Source organism: Solea solea, chromosome 12 (genome assembly GCF_958295425.1).
Source record: "Solea solea chromosome 12, fSolSol10.1, whole genome shotgun sequence".
In the NCBI taxonomy this organism is placed as follows: domain Eukaryota; kingdom Metazoa; phylum Chordata; class Actinopteri; order Pleuronectiformes; family Soleidae; genus Solea; species Solea solea.
The window spans coordinates 14451818-14472647 of NC_081145.1; the positions used below are offsets into that span (position 1 = coordinate 14451818).

General features: G+C 40.7%; 1 protein-coding gene across 1 annotated transcript; it reads left to right on the top strand.

Moving 5' to 3' along the window:
• Positions 1-18461: 18461 nt before the first annotated feature.
• foxb1a (forkhead box B1a) lies at positions 18462-20290 on the top strand. The gene has a single exon (XM_058645603.1). The coding sequence runs from the start codon at positions 18851-18853 to the stop codon at positions 19784-19786; it is 936 nt and encodes a 311-aa protein (XP_058501586.1). The 5' UTR covers positions 18462-18850; the 3' UTR covers positions 19787-20290.
• Positions 20291-20830: the final 540 nt, after the last annotated feature.

Genomic DNA, 20830 nt, shown 5'->3' on the forward strand with positions numbered 1-20830 from the left:
GGTGTGATGTGCTAATGACTGAAATAAAGCTTTACCGATCGTGTGTATTTTATGCAGCCTATAGCTGCCTCCGCCATAGTAACACAAAGCATGATCTGGAGCCACAACACTTTTTGTTGCAATGATCATAGTTTGACATGGAGTTGAAAGTGTTTAATAATTTAGATCAAAGTCAAAGTAAAAAAAAAAAAAACTGGAAGCAGAATTTGCTCTTTGTGGCACCACATGAAATGTCCCTGCAGCATAGCTTAAAGAAGACAACCAGCGGGTTGATGAGCAGTTGTGAGAACATCAAACACTTCTTTCTCTCACTGAAGAAATACTTGAGATTTTCCTCTTTTTTTGGTAAGAGAGCCTGTCTTCTCACTGACAGGGATTCCAGAGTTGGCATTGCACTCAGCAGCAGGGAGGCAACGGTGGAGAACTATACCTGAATAGCTTTTTCTAACCACAGACCTCTACCAGAATGGATCATTAGCATTGTGCCAGAGATGGATGGCAACTTTCTGCACGACTTGCTGGCCACCAGTGTACAAGCAGGACGCGGGCTCTCCTCTGGTCCCTTGGCCTGCCTGCTGACCTGCTCCTGGGTCTTAGTTAACATTCAGGGGGCCCTGACCTGAAAAGCAGGCTTGGCAGCAGCACCAAGGTCCCATCCTCCCCAAAGAAATTAGAGGTAGTAATCTTTCAGGAACAACCTGCTAACCTTCCCAGACCATGTAAATGTAATAGATGCAGCTGATTGCCCAGCCTCAGTTTTGCAGCCCCGCTCGCCGTCACCGGCCATGGCAGGTTGCGTCCAATTTGTGTGTATTTGACAGCTCAAAAGAGACAAACGATGGCTGGAGCTGAAAGAAGGTTACATTTAAACACAGCACAGGTCAATGGGGTAGATGACTGAATGCTAAATCATTGTCAGAGAAACTAATGATACAACATTTTACAACAACAGGGCACAGGAAAAGATAAAGTGCAGAGTGTCATGCGGATACTGGAGTCAACCAATGTCTGTCTGAAACGCACATTTGTCTTGATTTTGCATAGACATTCATATATATTCAAGTCGTTGAATGGAAAATACTGAGAAGTCTTACAACATAATACATTTGTAAGTGAATTGTTTTGTGTGGCATAACAGCATCATAGCATAATGATTCCTGATGGCAATGCTTTACTGATGCTGCACCATTTATATGCAATACTTTAGGGATTATTCTAGTTTCATTGTAATTAAAGCAAAATTGTAACTAAAGCAAAATATTTAACTTACTGTGTCTAAGATCTGATACACCTGCTGTAGCAATTACACACACAGGAAGTCTGAATAACAAACATCGAACGAGCCTGGGAACCGAGGCACAAGTTGTGGCATCTTGATAAGTCTTTAAGTCATTCTTACAAGAACAAACACCCCTAGGCTCACTTGCTTCGTTGCCTAAGTCAAAACAGAGAGCACACACAGCCACTCGACTGCCAATGAAATCACATGAGCAAATTTGATAATCATTGAGGAGAATAGCGGCAGATTTCTTATTAACTGTAAACTTAACGTGAAACTCATTTGATATTATTACTTGGGTTCTAAAGCTGTTGTTTCTTTCACATCATCAAAAAATGTTATTTCAGTGTCTCTGGCTTTTTTCAGTGGGAACGCCAGCGTGGCTGCTAATAATAACCATTAGTACAACCATGTAGCTGGAGGTTATGTGGACATGGAGTGTCCAGGAAGCTCAAGGACGGCCCACTCTCCCAGATTAAACAACATTCACTCTCTGTCAGATGCGCAGCTCCCAAAACTGCCAAGCCAGAGGAAAATGAGCCCCCACATGACCCTCACTGTGGATGACAGGATAAAACACAAGACAGTTGTGCCTGAAGGAGACCCAGGATAACGAAATAATCTTTAATCTCTGTCCCTTCAAGGCACTTTCAACACCTGTTAGGAGAGGGCAGCTAACAGATTCATTTTAAGCCTGGTAATTATTGCACTAATTATTCACTTTGGTGTGGGGTGATTACCAGTCCTCGTTCAGGTGAATACCCGTCCGCTTGCACACCAGCTGAGTCCAGAGCAGCTCGGTAGAACAGTTGTTCCACACGTTCTTTCCTTGCAGATATTTGACCTCTTGTCATGTTTGCAATCTGTACTTTGGGGGGGGAAGGGAGAAAAATAGCCAGAAACTTTTAATTGCTCAACAGAACCAGTCGTGAAAGGCATGCATGTGGCCATCTGTTCAGCCCACACCTTCTCTTTAGCATAGAAACTTAAACAGGTTGCGTGTTTTCCACTGTCAAATGTGAAGAAGCTACTGGGAATTCATTGAAACTTTATTTATTTTTTTATTTTTTTATCTCACATAGCCAAGTAGTTGCTGTGCCTTAATGATGAAACATTATTTCTCTTAAATGAATTAGTATGCATAGTATTTCCCCCCTCCCCCCTCATCAATATTTAATAAATCAAGACGTATTCTTTTCATTTTGCATTTATAATCCGATCTTGAGGGTCCAAAAGCCTTTAAGACAAAATATTTCTGCTCTTTGACTGGATTTAATTCAATTATAAGACATACAACATCAAATGCGGCGCCTCCACTTACAGATCTTTCATGTTGAAAATGAATATCATAAATATTGCATTTATGGCCACATGAAGACAATTAGTCTCACATGCTGTGAAGATACAGAAAAAAAGAAAATACAATTCATTTCTCAATATTGCACAGGTATCTGTAAGTTAGAGCACATGATATATATGTACATATATATATATATATATATATATATAGACAGTATATATATATATATATATAGACAGTATATCTATATCGGGAGTATATCGGACCAATAACCAATATATATACATACCGATATATACCCATACATATGATGCAGAGGTCATTTATTCTCTTCAGTCATGAAATTAACATAATATGTTGCCTACTTATGTCGCAGCAGATGTAGATATAAGTTTTCTTCTTTAAGCAAAATAAATAAATGGTAAAAAAAAAAAACAATAGTTGTAGAAGTCAAGGAGGTAGCAGCTAAATTAGTCTGCTGTTACAGTCATCAGTCATATCAGCAGATCTTGGTGTGTTTGTCGATATTACATTACATATATAATGCATATTACATACATACATTTTGCCGATAACATCATGTATCCCTAAATATTGTTGACATACACAATAAATCCTTTCTGCATGTTTTCAGCTACTGCTAACAATGCAAGAGAAGTCATTTGCAAGCTGAAACAAGTGACACGCCTGGCAAATATGTAATTATTTGCCAGGCATCCTAAAGGTCAGGTTTTTACTGTCTTTGAAAACACAACTGTAATATAAATGCTCTCTAACACTGTGTCTGCTGATTGCTTTACTCTCTAGACAATGTCAATTTTGTGGAAGTACTTGCAGATTAAGTCGGCAGGACGTCAAGGGCCCTTGTCGATGCTGCTATCTTGTCTTAGCAAAGGGTCCGAAAGCCCTTGTCTATTACTGGAGACACCCCAAGGACAGATGTTTTAGGCTTAGAGGGGTGATGGAGAATAATAGCACATTAGATTCCTAATGTCTCTCTGATGCAGGACTCGGGGGAGACAGAACTCCTGGGTAATCCAAATTCATCTTTCTCTCTCTCTCTCTCTCTGTCTCCCTCCCTACCTCATTTCCTCCTCTCTTTCTTCTCTTTCTTCACTCTAACCAGAGTTGGGTCCTCTCTGCCTCTTGAGGTGCTGAATCTTAGCCTGAAGCTACACGGTACACAGTCCATTCATCAAAAGCCTGACCCTCTCCAGTGAGGGACACAACGCTATGGACTAATGAACTGAGTGTATGCTATGAACCACAAATCTTTGCACACAGGGGAGGGAATCTTTACTTATAATGGGCCATTATTACACACACACACACTATACCTGCGCGGCGTTTAAATACAAAGACAAAAGTCTCATCTGTCTGCTGGACTCCCACTGCAGCTGTCCTTGTGAAATATTCATCTAAAAACAACATTGAAAAGGTTAATGTCAGTGCCACGTCTCAGGTGTGGTACCCATTGCTATGACTGGTTAATATACATGAGAAATATGTGGATATTTAGTTCGGTTCAGTGTGAAAGTTTTGTCATTCAGTCATTTATAAGGCCAACTTTTATTGTTTCCTAGAAGGCCGATCAGCCTGGTAAATATATCGCCATAAAGCTAATATGTAATGAAGTGCACTGCGGTAACATTCCCCTCTGGAGTTTCTTTTTATTGTCATACATCATATGTAAATTGGGGATAACAGGGTTTTCATCTCCTTTTTGTCCCACTATGAGCGTTGAGTGTACTAAACACATGCTACCCATATTAAATCCCAACCCCCACTCCCCTCACCGCCAACACAGAGCCCCCACCCCCCTCATCCCCAACCTCAGGCCAAGGGTACACCTTGATGAGTAAAGGGGGAGGCTAATTCAGTCCTCAGGCTTAATTAATCCTATGTCTTATTTGATGAATGACTCCCAAATTGTGCTGTAATAGTGGTATTTTTTTGTGGAGGCGGCTGCGGAGGGGAGAGGGGAGGAAGGGGGGGGGGTACGTGGATGCAGAGCGGCATGTTGACACGAAGCCGGGAGAAAGTCAAAGTCGGGACTTCCATGAGGTTGGACTTGGGGCTTTGTTTGCAAAGTTGTTGTCCTCTGTGGACAGTCGAAGCCCTGTCCTTTGACGTCAGGCTGGGCTGCACAGAGTGATGGTGTGCTGCAGGGAGCACGTGTTCCCGGACGTCTCCCTGCTACTGTTTTTCTTTCATGCTGGGTTTGTGAGTTTTGACAAACAAGATGTGTTGTGTGCGAGTACACAGAGTGCCTTATAATGCTCTCTCTGTTTTGCATGAAGATCTGCCTCAGGGGTGCAACACATTATAATGATAGATTCCATGTTTGTCTTACTAATGAGAGGTGCCTAAACTATTGAAAACCAACAGTTTCTTATTTATAATGAATCTAAATGTGCTGTTTAATCATTTACTTGTATCAGCAAGGTTAAGAACGATGAGATGTGTCATTTGTCTAACATTTAAGTAAATATGAATTTTTTTTTATGAGCAATTTTACTGTTATAGACTGGCTCCCAGCACAACTATCATACAATATCATTTTGATTATTGTGTTATGTACACAGATCTCAGTTCTGTGTTGTATATGGGCCAGTTCAGACTATATTATATTAATATCTCCGAAAGATTCGGTACTCCGGCTTTTGCCCCCGTCCAATATGAATCCTCTTGTCACGAAGGGTTCTGCTTTAAGTATGCATTGTCCTAACAGGGGTAGCACTTAAAACTAACGATGTCATAAATTTTTTGGGCTAATGTGGCAGGCGTAAAGGCAGCTTTGGCGGGTGGGGTGAGGGTCTGGTGATTTGAGAGGAAGGATGATGAGATTCAGTGGCCTAGCCCAAGCAATGAACTTGATTAAACTAATCTCATCTCTATCAAAGCATCACTGGGATCCTCCTTGTCCCATTATTCATGGCAATGGGATAATTACATTGAGATGCACGGGGCCAGACAGATAGCACTGTGACACAGGCCCTCAGACCCTGGGCTATGCCGCCACTACGGTGTGGCCTGTTCGTTTTAAACACAGATTAATTATGGTCAATGGGATGGTTCACATCTGTCACTCTGAGTGAGAAAAATGGAAATGACTTCCCTCAAGATGATAAAGGATGTATATTAAGTCATCTTCTTGTTGGGGCTCATCGGTATGAATACAATCAGCATTCTAATTTTGACATCAGCGCCGTGAGTGTCACCATCATGTGGAAAAGCAGCTGCAGTGGACGGGGGTTTACTGCCATTGCAAGAATCACACAGGAGCCCAGGAGACACACGGGAGCTGATGCCGGTATTATTATTATTATTATTATTATGGTGTTTTCTGCTCGTCGGGACCTGCATGTACAGTTTGTGTCCCACTTACAGCTCAGCTATGTTGAACGTGGTGACTGAAACATGAAATCAAGTTTACAGTGTGACACTAAAGTCCCGTTGAGGAGGCGACGGCGTTTATTGAGCTTTACTGCATCTCAGTATTTTATTGGATCATATTTTATGCTGCTCCTCAGTGTACGACACGAAACTCCAATGATTCTATTTGCAAATATTTCCCTTTTTCAGCTTTAATCAATAACACATAAGTAGCAGTGAGTAATGCAATACTGAAATGTGCACACCTGCACACATCAGGAGTTTAAGCATGTGTGCGTATATACTCTTCAACTTACACATCCTTTTTATTTACTTTTAACTGAGATGAAAATGAGCAGTTTAATTGTGCACAGCATATATACATTTATGTGTGTATACTGTATATGGATGGCTGCGTCTAACACATGCACATTTAATTTTTGTTAAGCAAAGCAGTGAGAGGTGATTTCAGGATTGGCCTGGTGGGTTTGCTATATCCCTTAGTGCACACATGAGCACACACACACACACACACAGCACAGGCGCGCACACATGCCCCGAGGGACTCCAGTGGGACAACAGGGAGTGATGAACAGACATGAGCAATAGAAGCCCCGCCACTGTAATTATCTCCTGGAGTGGTGTGTGTAGTCAGTGAGCTCTGCTCTGCCACGGTCAGAGCTGTGTGGCCCTCAGTGCTCGTCTGCAGGTTGTTTTCTTTTTTGTACCACCACAGTGGATGGAGTGTCTATAACTGGCGCGCCCCGAGGATGTTTTTCACCAGTTCAATCTCACCACTCTGTCCCCGAGGACGAAACATCTGATGACTGGCCGTAGCACTTGAAACTAACAAGATTATTTGGTTGCACGTTGCACAGCCGTCCGTTTATGTTTGTCTCATTCCTGAAGTCACCTGAGGAAGACAACGTTATGGCTTTGGGTTGTTGTTATGTAAAAAGATCAAATGGTGCTCGACAAGAGCGTGCGGCTGTAAAATTTGCTGTAAAGTTTGTTATGATAAACAGCCCAGATGGGTGCAGACATGTTTAATTTTTTCTTCAGGCGTTTACATATTGAATTAAGAGTGCACATTAATTAACACCCCTCTCTTTGCGCAATAATTCTTCGTATTTGGATTGGGTCCAATGCAGTAAACATGCTTTTAGATGCAAATGTTTATTGCTGTGCTGTTTGTAATAGTCACCTTTCATTGAACCAGCATTTTACATGCTCTGACACAACAGTTACAGATTGCAAGTGTGCTACAAATGCTCTTATTTTTCTTTTTTTCATGTGACTTTTGAGTTATTTTTCTTTGGATTGTGTTATTAATACAATTCACCACATCAACTACTGTTTTTGGACATTCGGTATGTTTTACAGTCCCTTTAATGTTTGACTTATACAATAGTTTCAACACATAATACTATTTTTTTGTTCTTCCCTATGACATAAAAATAACACTTTTTTTTAACTTTTCAAACGGGAGCTTTTTCCTGACCTGTTTGAAGAAACATACTGCAAACACTAAAGAACTTAGTATCTGTGCAGGATCACATTTATCCAGGTCATCGTTGTCCAAAAAGTCATCAAATCAACTGGACTTGATAACTCTTATTTCTTTGGTCGTTTGGTACAGTCCCTTTTCATCCCCAGTCCAAATGATGATGCATGTGTCAAACAAACAGAGAAAAAATAGAGTTAATGCTCATACTGTATCATGCTCATGTCCTTTATCTTGGTGGCAGTGTTCTCTTGTGAAATTAGATGAATTGGCACCATGGTTCTGTAAATAAAATGTATCCCATGCTATTTTTCTTGATGTGTTTTGATTTTCCAAGTATTGTGCGAGGCTGGTTTTGTTAGCGCGGTGACTAGGACCTGTACATTTTGAGAAAATGCAACTTTCATACATCCAAGCCCCTACCGTCAACCCTTAGACGTTGTTGTCTGAACTTGAAGCCTAACTGTGTTTCCAAACCTGTGTGAATACTTGCTCCACCGCAGTGTGTTAGACACCTGTGTTTGGTTTCCCTCTTCATCCGTGCAGGCTATTTACAGAAGGTCTGTGTGTTCCCACAGTCTCAGTCAATTCATCAGTTTCATTCTCTGGTCTTTTTTGTGTGACCCTGATTGTTATGTGCTTTTTGGATTTCCCCCTCTTGGTCTTTTTGTTGTTTTTTGTTTGTCTGTCCCTCTGAATGTATGTGTTTGCATTTAGGTCCACAAATCCTCCTTACAACAGTATCACACCATCATACAATGCAGGTGAACGTCTTTACATTAAATATGCAATCTAACCTCCAGAACTGGTGTCTCTGGTGACAGCCTCTGGAAATATTAAATATTAATCCCAAAGAAATAATTGTATGCACTTAACACTATATATCAAATGCATGTCAACCCCTAATAACCATACGGCACCGTGGGATAACCTATAGTATATAGACAGTCATCTTTATCGTACAGATAACAGAGATTATGTTTTTAAAAAGGCATCGCAGAGTTAAATAACTCTGGGATTAGTCAGAAAGTTCTTAAGATAGTACAAGAAGCTAGCTACACAAAATAAAAATAAACACAATATCTTTTAATATGCTTATTTTTGTCAAACGTGAAGCTACAAGAAATAAACTTGTTTTTTAAATTGATATTTGTATTTGTAATCTATGTTTAGTTTTTTTTCCAAATCAAAGTATCAAAATCAATCAAATCAAAGAAGAATAGCATCATTTGAACTCGTTTCAGTGGCTCAATTTTAACCCAAAGACAAATTAAAGATGACAACAAGTTCTTAAATCTTCTTTATGATTATTTTATTTTTTGTAACCAAGTTAAGTTGGCTAGGTGGGCCAGTGAGCAGTGCAATGTGAGTAATAAGATTCATTACTGACTAGTGCCTTGGGGAACCAAAGACACATGTTCCACATTGTGGACAAAATAATGTTAAACTCTAACCTAAACTCGTGTTGTGAAATAACAGACGATTCATGTAATTAACACGGATGCAAACACTGAGTGAAGTGATGCAAGTGTGCAAAACAAAAGTTGCTTGTGTGTTGCCTTTGGTTTGTGAAATCATTTTGTTCATATCCTTCAAAATAAACTCCACATCAGTGTGTGTGTGTGTGTGTGTGTGTGTGAAAAGAGTTGTCACCTCCTAATTCGCAGCTGTGAGTTAGCGTTTGCTGGCAGTGATTTGTGAATGAATGATTCCATGGGGCTCACTTGAGTGAGATTTTTGTTGTCGTCGTTGCTGTTGTTGCTTTAATCACCAGTTCAGATGTTAAGCACAAACACGTTGTAAACAAACACAATGTGACTGACACTAAATCTGGGATTTTGTGATACAGCAGGTTTGCATGAAAGCTCTTCATTGAAAAAAAATAAATAAATAAAAATGAGGTGATAATTCACCAAATGTGACCGCACAAGACAAAAACAAGCTCACCCCTTAAGGAGACGTGGAGCTGACGCTCGTATATAACGTAAAGATTTGCATGTTGAACTCAGCCTCAACCATCAACAGTGCATATGCTGTTCATCGGCACTGGTTTTTGGCCGGCTGAGCACGCTTTAGAGAATTTTGCTTGGCTCACGTCTTAAGTAAATCAATATGTCTTTGGAGCGTGGCTATTAACAGCGGTGCCTGTTCATTCCCCATTTCTCCATGAAACCACACTAATCCTGATTTACACAGTTTAAAACCTTGGCCATATCCCTTACCTTCCAAGGAGATAGGGTAATTAAATTGGTACTTTTTACAAGTCGTACTCAATAAATCTGAATAAATTAACAAGGCATTACTAAGACTGCTACATTAAATTTGCATAGTGTGTTTAATGAATATGCAACTGCAAGTGAAAAGGTCTGCTACTGTGAACTCTTGAAATTAGCATAACTACTTCCAGCATGTTTCTTAAATAATGCTCTCATTTGCACATCACTGAGTTGGCTAATTCTAACTTCAGTCAGTGTAGCCTCATAATTAAGACTCTTGCTTTAATTTTTAATGAAGTTTACGTTACATCAATCCTGACAGTAATGAGAGGGACATGGAAACAAAAAGGCTGCTAATAATTAAATTCACCAACCAGTTTGAAGCGTAGTAATTCCTGAGGAGAAATTACATGGCTAATTATTAATCTTATATTCATACCGTCCCACAGATAGATTCACTCCTTGTCCTGGTGCCAGTTATGCTGAAATGCAAAATGCCTCCTCTCTGGCCCCTTGACTAGGAGGTCTCACATGGATTTTAGTGCACAATTAATCATGTTGACATTCACGATTAAATGCTTTTTATTGGTCCCGATTTATTAGGCCATATTACCTGAGTTGGTTTAACGCCTGTTGAAGTCTGTCAGTGGGATGAGAGCATAAACAGAGTAATGATTAAATAACAGGGCTAATTTGTGGATAGTTCACAACTGGGGCTGACGAACTGCAGTTGAACAAAAACACTACTTTTGAAACACAGATTCTCCTCTTCTTATTTCCGCCTTTTGACATGACTCTGTTTGAGTTTTGAGAGGCTTGTAAATGTTGGGGGAACATTATGTGACTTCAGTCCCACCTGTTGTGCCACTCCTCAGTTATGGGATGCCCAGTGTGCTCCGAGTGCCTGGTCCCAAGCCCGGATAAATGTGAGGGTTGCGTCGGGGAAGGGCATCCTGATGTAAAACGCTCTGCCAAATCAAATATGTGGATCATCTGCTGTGGTGACTCCTCGAGAGGAAGAAGCCGAAAGACAAAAAAATGTAAACTTAAATTAAATTCACAAATTTCATACACTGACTAAATGTACATGAGTCTGTGCAGTGAAGTTTTTATTTCCTGTCATTAAAATGAAGTATGCAGAGGTGTGTGTTACATTTAGGACACCATAATTATTCATATTTTACAGTATAAATCTCTCTCTTTTTTCTTTTTTTTTTTTTAAATCTGCCATTAAGGACTTGCTATCAAAATCAAAATATGATAACACTCACATTATCTTTAAAATGGTCAGTCGTCTGAACTCCCCGGAAAACAGTAGATTTATTTTTCTACCCACTACATTGTGAGACAGATACTTTTGCTCAAAAATGTCGATGCATATTTCCCCATCCTAGTTGTCACGGCGACTGGCTGTTCAGCCGAAAGTTAATTATTTGGGATTGTAATAGCTTTGGTTTAGGCAGGGGAACTGAGCATTTTCCCAGCTGATAAGGCTGTTAATGCTCTGTCTGTGCCTACAGTAGCTGCGGTGATGGAGATTGTTCCTCACATGCAGCAATACTTGACATTTGCCGGGGATTTTTTCTCGTGCTCTTCCACCGGTGCATTGTAATTCAACTCCAAATTAAATTTGTTTTGATAGAGAAATGTAATTGCTTTCTTTTGTGCGCGTGCATTCGCTGTGTATTCACCATCCATAATTCAAATGATTTGTCACATCTGAAGTACTTGCCTTTGAGCGGGTCAGTGTCAACAACATTATTTTCAAGTGTGTACCCTTAAGGGTCTCGTAATCAACACCACAGTTCGTCAGTTCTTTTACAACTATCCTTCAGAAATGACTCTTCTCATAGAGCAGCAGCAATGCTGCTTCAAGAGCCCTTCATCAACAGGATTTGAGACACAAAAATACATATTTTTCCTCGAGATATTAGCTATGGTTTCCAAGGTCCTTAGCTGCCAGCATGGGGCTGCATCCTTACATGGTTGGTGTCACAGCAGGCTGGTGGTATAATAATTGGCACCGCACCCTGTCTCTAATAACGCTACAGACACACAAACATACACAAGTTTCACCTTAATTAAGATGACAAAATACTTCTGCGGGGTGCTTTTCTGTGCCCCTTTGATTAGCCACGGATTAGAGGGACCTTTTTATGTTTTTCTCACCGCACCCATGTTTCCAGCACAGGTTAGCTCCCCTATTACTAAACAAATGAATTAGTGCCTGGAAATGTGTCATGCATATTACCTTAGCGGGAGGCAGATTGGAGCTGGTCACCTATAAAGGAGCAGTAGCAAAGCTCACCATGCTCGCCGTGATTTACTGTGAGGCTTGTTTATGCTTAGCAATGCAAATGTGGGACTTACAGCAGTATATATATCACAACCCAATTAGAATCTATCAATAGAAGTGGCACTCTGTGGTTGGTCATTGTGTGGCCATTGCCTTTATGATCAAAAGGACTGAGTGCTGCCTTGGTGGCAAAAAAAGAAAACTGTAATACGATACAAGTGACAGTAAAACAAAAGACTGTATATACAAATTCATCTAGTCTTCCAGATTGAAAGGTGAAGCCCAGGAAGTAGGACGGGAGTAGCAGTTAACCACCAGGGAGAGAAAGGACTCTGCTTGATTGGGAGTCCAGGGGAAAATTATTTTCACGGTTAATTAACATTTTCCTGAGGTTAATGGCTAATGGTTTCAGGTTCTTCCTCAATAGAGCGTGTTGTCCATTTTGTAAATTACGCTCACATTTAGAGGGGTATAGATGATGACAGTGTGATTGACAGCTTCAATCGTTTTCCAGCGTTAAAAACTGTCACGGCACCATATCAAATCCCAAATCACAAGATCTTTTTAAACCCGGAAAGGCTCCGTCCATTTTTATCAACAGTCCATATGCGTGCGACTCAGAAAGAGCAACACCAAATGTAGCTCCTCTCACGTGTGCTTTCTTTTCACTCAGGTGTCCATAGATGGATCACGTTTGCAAACTTTTCAAATAAAATTTTAAAAGTTACCTTCCCTATGGGCGTCCCCAGCATCAGCCAAATGTTTTTGTTTATGTGTGCTGTAAACACTTCACTGCATCTTTTTTTTTATTATTGTGTGTGTGTGTGTGTGTGTGTGTGTGTGTGTGTATTGTTTTCTCCAGGTCTTTGGCTCTGTCAGCCATCCTTGGAGACCGAGCTTTTCCCCGCTGAATAAGATGAAAGACGGAATACAATGCCCCTCATTTGGTCCCAGTTGGTTAAGTGTGTTCTGATCACTGCCAAGGTCTGGATGAACGCCACATGGAGGGACTGTGCCTCCAAACCACACAAGCACACAATAAAAGGGATGATTTGCCTCAGTTACAAACATTTTGCTCTGCACAAACCCCCAAAGGAGAGACTTGTTGGTGCTGTAGCCAAGGACATGTCAACCGTCTCAGAATTGATCCCTGAGTTCAAAGCTTTTTTTTTTTTTTTTTTTTTATCCTTCATTACTGCATACCTTGAAATTGTGTAGTGTAATTATTGTGGGGAGAGATTAAAGGAGAGTAAAACACTTCTGTTTCGTTCCCTCCCCAAAGTCAAAGATAATAAAAAAGGAAACCCAAACAAAAAAGCCAAAAGGTTATAGGTTAAACTTGCAACTTTGACCTCTAGAGGTTGTAATGTCATTTGAAGCGACCCAGTATATTAATCCTTCTCGCACACAATCTGTCACCCATCATCATTATCATCATCATGGGCGTGCTATTGACTGTTCAAAGACGAAGAAGCCTAAAACTTAGATAACTCATTTCATATTTCTTTCCGCCATCCTGTGATCTTCTCCTCATTGTGAAGCGACACAGATTCATAGAGTTATCCATCTCAAAGCCTTCCACCTCATTTTTATCCTCTGTGAAAGGTGACTCTTGTATGTGATTGAACTATGATGATTCTTTTTTTTTTTGCATAATAACTCTTTTATCTTTCTCCTTCACAGTAAAAGTTCACTCTTCTGTTGAGTTTGTTGTTAATATATTATGATCTCACCTCTATTCTCTCACTTTGACAGTAATGTACAGTATCTCATGATTATTGCTTATATGAAATGAGTACTTTAGTCAATAGAGTCATTTCACCTGTATGTTTATTGAATATATGAAATATTGAAATTGACTGTGTTGTCGTGTTGTTAGTCTGTTTTGTCATTTCCCCCCCCCCCCCCCTGTCACTTGCAGCAACTTCTCCCTCTCATTCGTGGCTTCTTTCTCTGCTATCTGTCAGCTGCGGCTAAGTATCATGTGCAATTGAATGGGGGAATTTTGGAGTCATCTGTCACCAAAAGCTAAATGAAGAGATGAGAGTGTGGGCGACACTGTCTTTGTCTGTAATGAATTATGCAGTGGGTCAAGGGGCCTCTGTTTTGGTTACAGTCGACAGCACAAACACGGACCTCAGGTAGTACACTCATCAGTCCTGCTGTTTCTCACCATATGGAGTCAATGAACTGGGACGGCCCTCCTCTCTCTCTCTCTCTCTGTCTCTCTCTCTCTCTCTCTCTCCCTCTCCCTCTGTCTCTTGCTGTCTTCCTCAAAAACACACACACACACATCACATGCACTCACTGTGCCTGCAGACACAGTTTCATATGTGCGAGGATGAATCGAATTCTTTATGTTTCATACTGTTCAGAATTAGTTCAAATCAAATATTGTAGATAGATCACTGTACAATATTGTAAATTGTGTCCTGAATACTGTATTTTCACAGATGACTGTATAGTTGATATAGTAATCTGTGAGAATACAGTATATGTATATATATATACTGTATATATGTACTGTACATATAGGTGTGTATAATCATTGTGATTAAGCAGTATTTTTCTGTAGAAATAACATAGCAGTAAAAAGAAAATCACATTAGAAGAAGTGACTCTTGCAAATTATTGTGAAATTACTATAATTTCACAATAAAAGAATACATAAATAAAACAATTAAAATAATATTTTTATGCATAGATGTGTGTTTGTGTATATATATATATATATATACATACATATATGACATCTCTTATCATCATTAGATTGTATCATAAAAACCTCCAACTGCAGAACATATATACATATATATACTGCATAAAGAAATATACAGTGTGTATATATATATATATATATATATATATATATATATATATATATATATCCCTTTTATGTCGCAGAGACAAATTAAATTAGATGTTCCCGCCTCTGCTCAATTGAGATGTCTGTTACAGATGATGTGCCGTATAATGAATGCCTAATTTATGTAATTAGACCATTAAGCATAATCCGAGCATATGCTGCAAATGCCCTGAAGTCTTCTTCCAGGTAGCGGAGTGGGCTGCGAGGGGAGACTCACTCGAATTCCTGCTGTTTGATAAAATAAACAAAAAACAACAACAACAAAAAAAAAACATTTTCACTACACACTATACACCACGGTGCGATAGACGCGATAACTGTGTGTATATGGCGAAAAGGCAGCGATACAGATTTCACTTTTCTGTGCTCAATTCTCTCCGACAAAAATGTGGAGGCGCGTGTTCAGGTGCGTGCGTGCGTGCATGTGGCGTCATATAGGCTAAATATGCCATTGAGGAGATAGTTTGTAAGAGCCCTCTGTCTGCTAATTAATTGTCACTCCGCTGAATATTCATACCTTATCGCCAGCGCGTCCTTAATTGCACCGTAAAACATCTCTGGAGGCTGAAATCACCACGGACTTAATTAGGAGCGCGCGGGCCGCACTGCACGGCACCGCGCGCACTGAGACTGTCCTCGTGCACTGCAGGGTTCGGGGCTGCGTGGAGAGTCGCGCTTTGCAGACAACAAATCTGTAATAAAAAAATAAAAATAATCACTCTGCTCTCAGCACACTGAGCGCGTGTTTAACACCGAGGCCACGCAGGAACATTATATAGTGTATATACATACAGGTCTGCATTCTGCGTTTAACGGTAATCCTGCGTGAAGATCACTGAGACGTCTCTAAGAGAAAACTGCGCTAATTTACGACCATCATTTAATGGGATTAAAAACGTTCATACATTTGCATATTATACACCTCAAGATAGATAGAGTTATAAAGTGTGCAAGAAAATGTGATATGTGAGAATAAAAATGACAGCATACACCTAACAAAATGCAAAAAGATATAGAGTAATGAATAAAAGAGTAATGATAGTTATATAAATACTGTATACACACACACACTTATATACATATATACTTTATTGCCATAAATGTTTGAAGAATTTGAAACCATCAGCCATATTATTAATTATTTGTTTACATTAAAAAAACATAACAAAAACAAGACTCTAATAAAAGCTGAGGCCAATGTTTTTATTGAATGATCTTCTCATCCAGACAGAAATATGTTAAATAAACGTTTATGTAATCATCTCTCTCTCTCTCTCTCTCTCTCTCCCCGCAGGTCTGGGTGGCAGCATATCTCAAGTCGATTCAGTGTGACAATATTGTTTGGCTATCATTCGCTGCTTTAGGGCTGAATGGCATCGATCCTCTTTTAACAACATTTGTTTCCTATTGTGCGGATGGGGCGCAGCATCGCAGGGCAGACGTGTGAAAGTGGCTGTTTGATTCTCTTTTTCATCCCCATGACCTCAGCTTTTGTGTCCCGTCACCCTGGGAATGTCACGCCTCACTACTCTACTTTAAGATGTTTCAGAAAGTGCCCTTTGTTTTCGCCCCTCTCTCTCTCTCTCTCTCTCTCTCTCTCCCCTTTTTAGCGCTCACACAAAATTGTTCTTGGTCCCCCTCCTGCTATAAAGGATACTTCAGACTGAGGCACGGTTCACAAGTGCAATGCAATTTGGCTTATCCCAACCTTTGTCTGGGTTCCTACAAATGACCAAACATAGTGCAGACTTGATCTACTGCTGCTTGAACTCGGGAGTTTTTGGGGAGCAGCGACAGAAAAAAAAGGAGAAAGAAGAAACTATTCAGATTCGGAGTCATGGTGGTATTTTCAGTGTGTGCATTCGACGGGGGACAAAAGGCCGACCAATATCCCATAACCCTGAAGCTCAAAAGGCACACTGTCAGTGTGTGTGTGTGTGTGTGTGTGTGTGTGTGTGTGTGTGCTCTGTGGCTCGGCTGGTTAACGCCAGTGCTGGTGCAGCTTAACTTCAAACTGGCGTGATTTACGCACATAAATAAATATATATAAATATTATATAAATAAATATTTTTTTATATCCATTTAGAACACCTCACTAATTAGATATCTGCAATGCAATGCAAAAAATTAAAGAAAAGAAAAACAGCTTGGTCTACATTCATCTGAGAGAGACCCTATATATATATTTATTTATTTCTTCTTTCTTTCTTTTTTGGAACTGGATGTCAAAAGATGTTTGGGATTGAACAGTGTGGGCTGTCATTATCCACAGTGGTTTCACTCTAGGAGTGGACTGCACCACTTCCTTTTTGGACAAAAACCTTCGGACGTTGAATTAATGTGAAATGACAGGTGTTAAAAAGCCACTCAGCGTGACAACTATAAGAAAAGTGCACTGGGAAGTTCTAGACACGATGCATCTTCTTTTAAATATATAAAGTCAACACACATATTAATTATTAACGAACAAAAAAAAAATCGCATAATAATAATAATAACACATGCATAATTTGATAAATTAGAGTGTGTGTGTTTTTTTTTGTTGTTGTTAAAGATTGTTAAACAGTCCATCCTGCAGCGGGGAGGACGCTCCTCTCTTCATCCTGCTCCTTGTCTCTGGGTGAAAATAGCTCGCTGTCCCCCCGCAATGCGATTCTTTTCGTAATCCGTCAGACTGGTGATGGGGTGCATTGTGGATTTATGGGTGGAAATTAGCATAAATTATGAGCAAATCTGCGTGTGCGTGTGTGTGGTCCCTGGTATTGCGAACCCTCCAAGCGGAAAAGGTGGCCCTGGCCAAAAGCTTGAATAGCAATAGCTCAAAATAGGCTTCCCATTTGGTTTGCACATTCAAATAATTGACTTATGGATATTTTATACAGTTTTCAGCACACCATCCTCAAGGGTTTATTTGCATTTCTGAAGTACTTTTGAATGATCTTTACATAAACACAATAGACCCAGTTGCCTCATGAAGTTTCAGTTTGAAAAGCATTGTTTGCATTGTTTTGATTTCTTCTTCTTCTCCTTCTTCTCCTTCTTCTTTTTCCACACATCATCTACTTCGCTCAGCTCTGGATCGAACAAGCAGAGAAGAGTTAACTTATCAACAAACTCGTGTGTTTTGTGAACGAAATGACAAACATCTTTCTTTCAAATACCAAAAAAATTTTTTAAAAAAATAGTCAAATAAAATTGTACGAATGATCACACATCCCAACAACAAACACCATAAACTACATTAGCAGCAGCAGATATTATTATTTTTTATTATAATACTAGAATACAATTTATATGATATATTACAATAAGCCGAATCATATTTATTCCACACAGACATATATAATCCTTCTACTGTAAAGTCCGCTGAAGAAGTATTAGCGCATACCTTCACACACTGAGTGCCATCGCAGTTCAATTCCGGTTGTCGAGCCTTTTCACCCCATTTTCTGTCTTCAAATGGAAATGATTTCCATTGGCCCAAGGTGTCCATGTAAATAGGTGTAAATGAAACCAGATTATGCCTTCCTCCCAGCCCCCCCCCCCCCCCCCCCACGCCTCCTCCTCCTCCTCCTCCCATGGCAATTGTCATGTGATAGCAAAGAGGTGGCACATTAATGGAGCGCCCCTACAGGGGTCTTTTCTGCTCATGTCACTACATAAAACTATCAGATGGTTAGAGGAAGGCCATGGAGGCATCCACTTAGCTCGTCGTATCAGGGAAGCCAAATGAAGTCTATTCAACTCTGCTTTAGCTTTAGTTGACTTACTTTGCAAGAGAAGACTTACAGCAGCCGTCACTCCATAAATGTGCACCATCCGCCCGCGTGCACACAGCAGAGGCGCGCAACCTGGCTGCTTTACGCACAGCGCAGCTCCAGCAGCGAAACTTTCTCCAGCGGCTGTTTTCATGAAGAGCTGCAAGCTTTCGTCAAGGAATTAAAAAAAGAAAGAAGGGGAGACTATACTTTTTTTTGCATTTGCATTTGCTTCACTTGACACAAATATCGAGGATGCCTCGTCCGGGGAGAAACACGTACAGCGACCAGAAACCACCTTACTCCTATATCTCCCTCACCGCCATGGCGATCCAGAGCTGCCCGGAGAAAATGCTGCCACTCAGTGAAATTTACAAGTTCATCATGGATAGATTCCCTTACTACCGAGAAAACACGCAGCGGTGGCAGAACTCTCTGCGACACAACCTCTCCTTCAACGACTGCTTCATCAAAATCCCGCGGCGCCCAGACCAGCCAGGTAAGGGAAGTTTCTGGGCGCTGCACCCAAGCTGCGGGGACATGTTCGAGAATGGAAGTTTCTTGAGACGCCGCAAAAGGTTCAAAGTGCTCCTAGCCGACCCTTTGGCCCCCAGTAAGCAGTCGGAGGCTGCTCACTATCTCCAGCAGCAAGCCAAACTGAGACTGAGCGCGCTGGCAGCCACTGGCACACACCTGCCCCAGATGTCAACGTACAACCTCGGAGTGTCGCAGACGTCAACTTTTAAACACCCGTTTGCCATCGAGAACATCATCGCTAGAGAGTACAAGGTCCCGGGAAGCCTGGCCTTCTCCACCATGCAGTCCATGTCTGCCGGCTACCCGCTCCACAACCAGCTGACCACAGCCTGGCCACACATGTACAACACCAGCGTGATTGACACGGCGGCGCCGATCTCCATGAGCAGCGACTACAGCGCGTACGGCGTGCCCATCAAGTCGCTGTGTCACGGGGGACAATCCTTACCGGCGATCCCCTTGCCAATCAAACCCACGCCGACCTCCATGTCCGGTTTCTCGGCGCTACCTCCGCACATCCCCGCGTTCCTCTCAAACTCTCCACAGTCCCTGAGCCCGACGTCCCCACAGACCGCGACGAGCCAAAGCAGCCCCGCGACCCCAAGCGAGACTCTGACGAGCCCGTCCACGCTGCAGTCTGTGGCCGTGCACTGACCGCGTCCACCGAACTTTCACCCTTTTACCAAAACCCAAAGTTTATATTTTCCGTCGTCGGGAAAACTATCAAGGCGAGTTGCAGTTGCATATTGATTTGTGTGTGTGTTATGTGTTGAATGTGCGCTTTAACTGGTGTCATATGGAGTCCACGCAGCACAGAATCACACTGCGAAGTATTTGCTCTTGATAATATAAATTATTTGATTGTTCTATTTTTCGGTTTATTGTGAAATGTGCGTGTTGGAAGTGGAGTCACTGCAGGGATTCAGGGGGACATTCCCGCGGCAGGTCTTTAAAACTTGAGTTTTATCCAACAGCGAAACTTTTGCACCGTGTCTGTGTGACCACTGTAATGTCAATGAAACTGCGAGGCGATGGCTTCTGTGTTTTAGTTTGCTTTTTTAATACCGGAATGATGGATACGGGAAAACCAAATAGAAGTAGGATTTAGATTTGTTCTTACGAGCTCTGTAAAAAAAAAAAAAAAAAGAAGAAGAAAAAGACAAAGTAAAAGCAAATCTTTTCAAAATTGAAAAGCAAAGTGTTGTGAGATGTCCTCAAAATGCAAGATGTGAATATTGCAAATAACCGATTTCTAAAATGTTGTAAGATGCACTTTTTAGTTTTATGTTTTAGATATCTATTTTCCAGAAAATGTTCTGTGAAGCATTTAATTTAAAAAACAAACAAACAAACTGTGGTGACCATGTGTATCAGATGCTCTGTACATTTGTACTTTTTCTATAGGTAAAGCATGCGAATTCATCCTGAAAATCTGTGTCGTTACTGATGGTGTTGCTGTTTTTCGTTGTTGTTGTTGTTGTCGTTGTTTGTTTATTTTCTTTTGCAAGCATGCGTGCTTTCGAAAAGTGTGCAAACAGTGAATTGAAAAAAAAACAACAACTGGTCATCGAAATATTTTCTCATTAAAAAATAATTAAACAATCCAAACGGCTTCTGAAGATTTCCTCTAAATTAATGTCATGAATTGTTGTTATTATTCTTATGCAAAGAGAATGTCTAAAATCCACCAATTACATG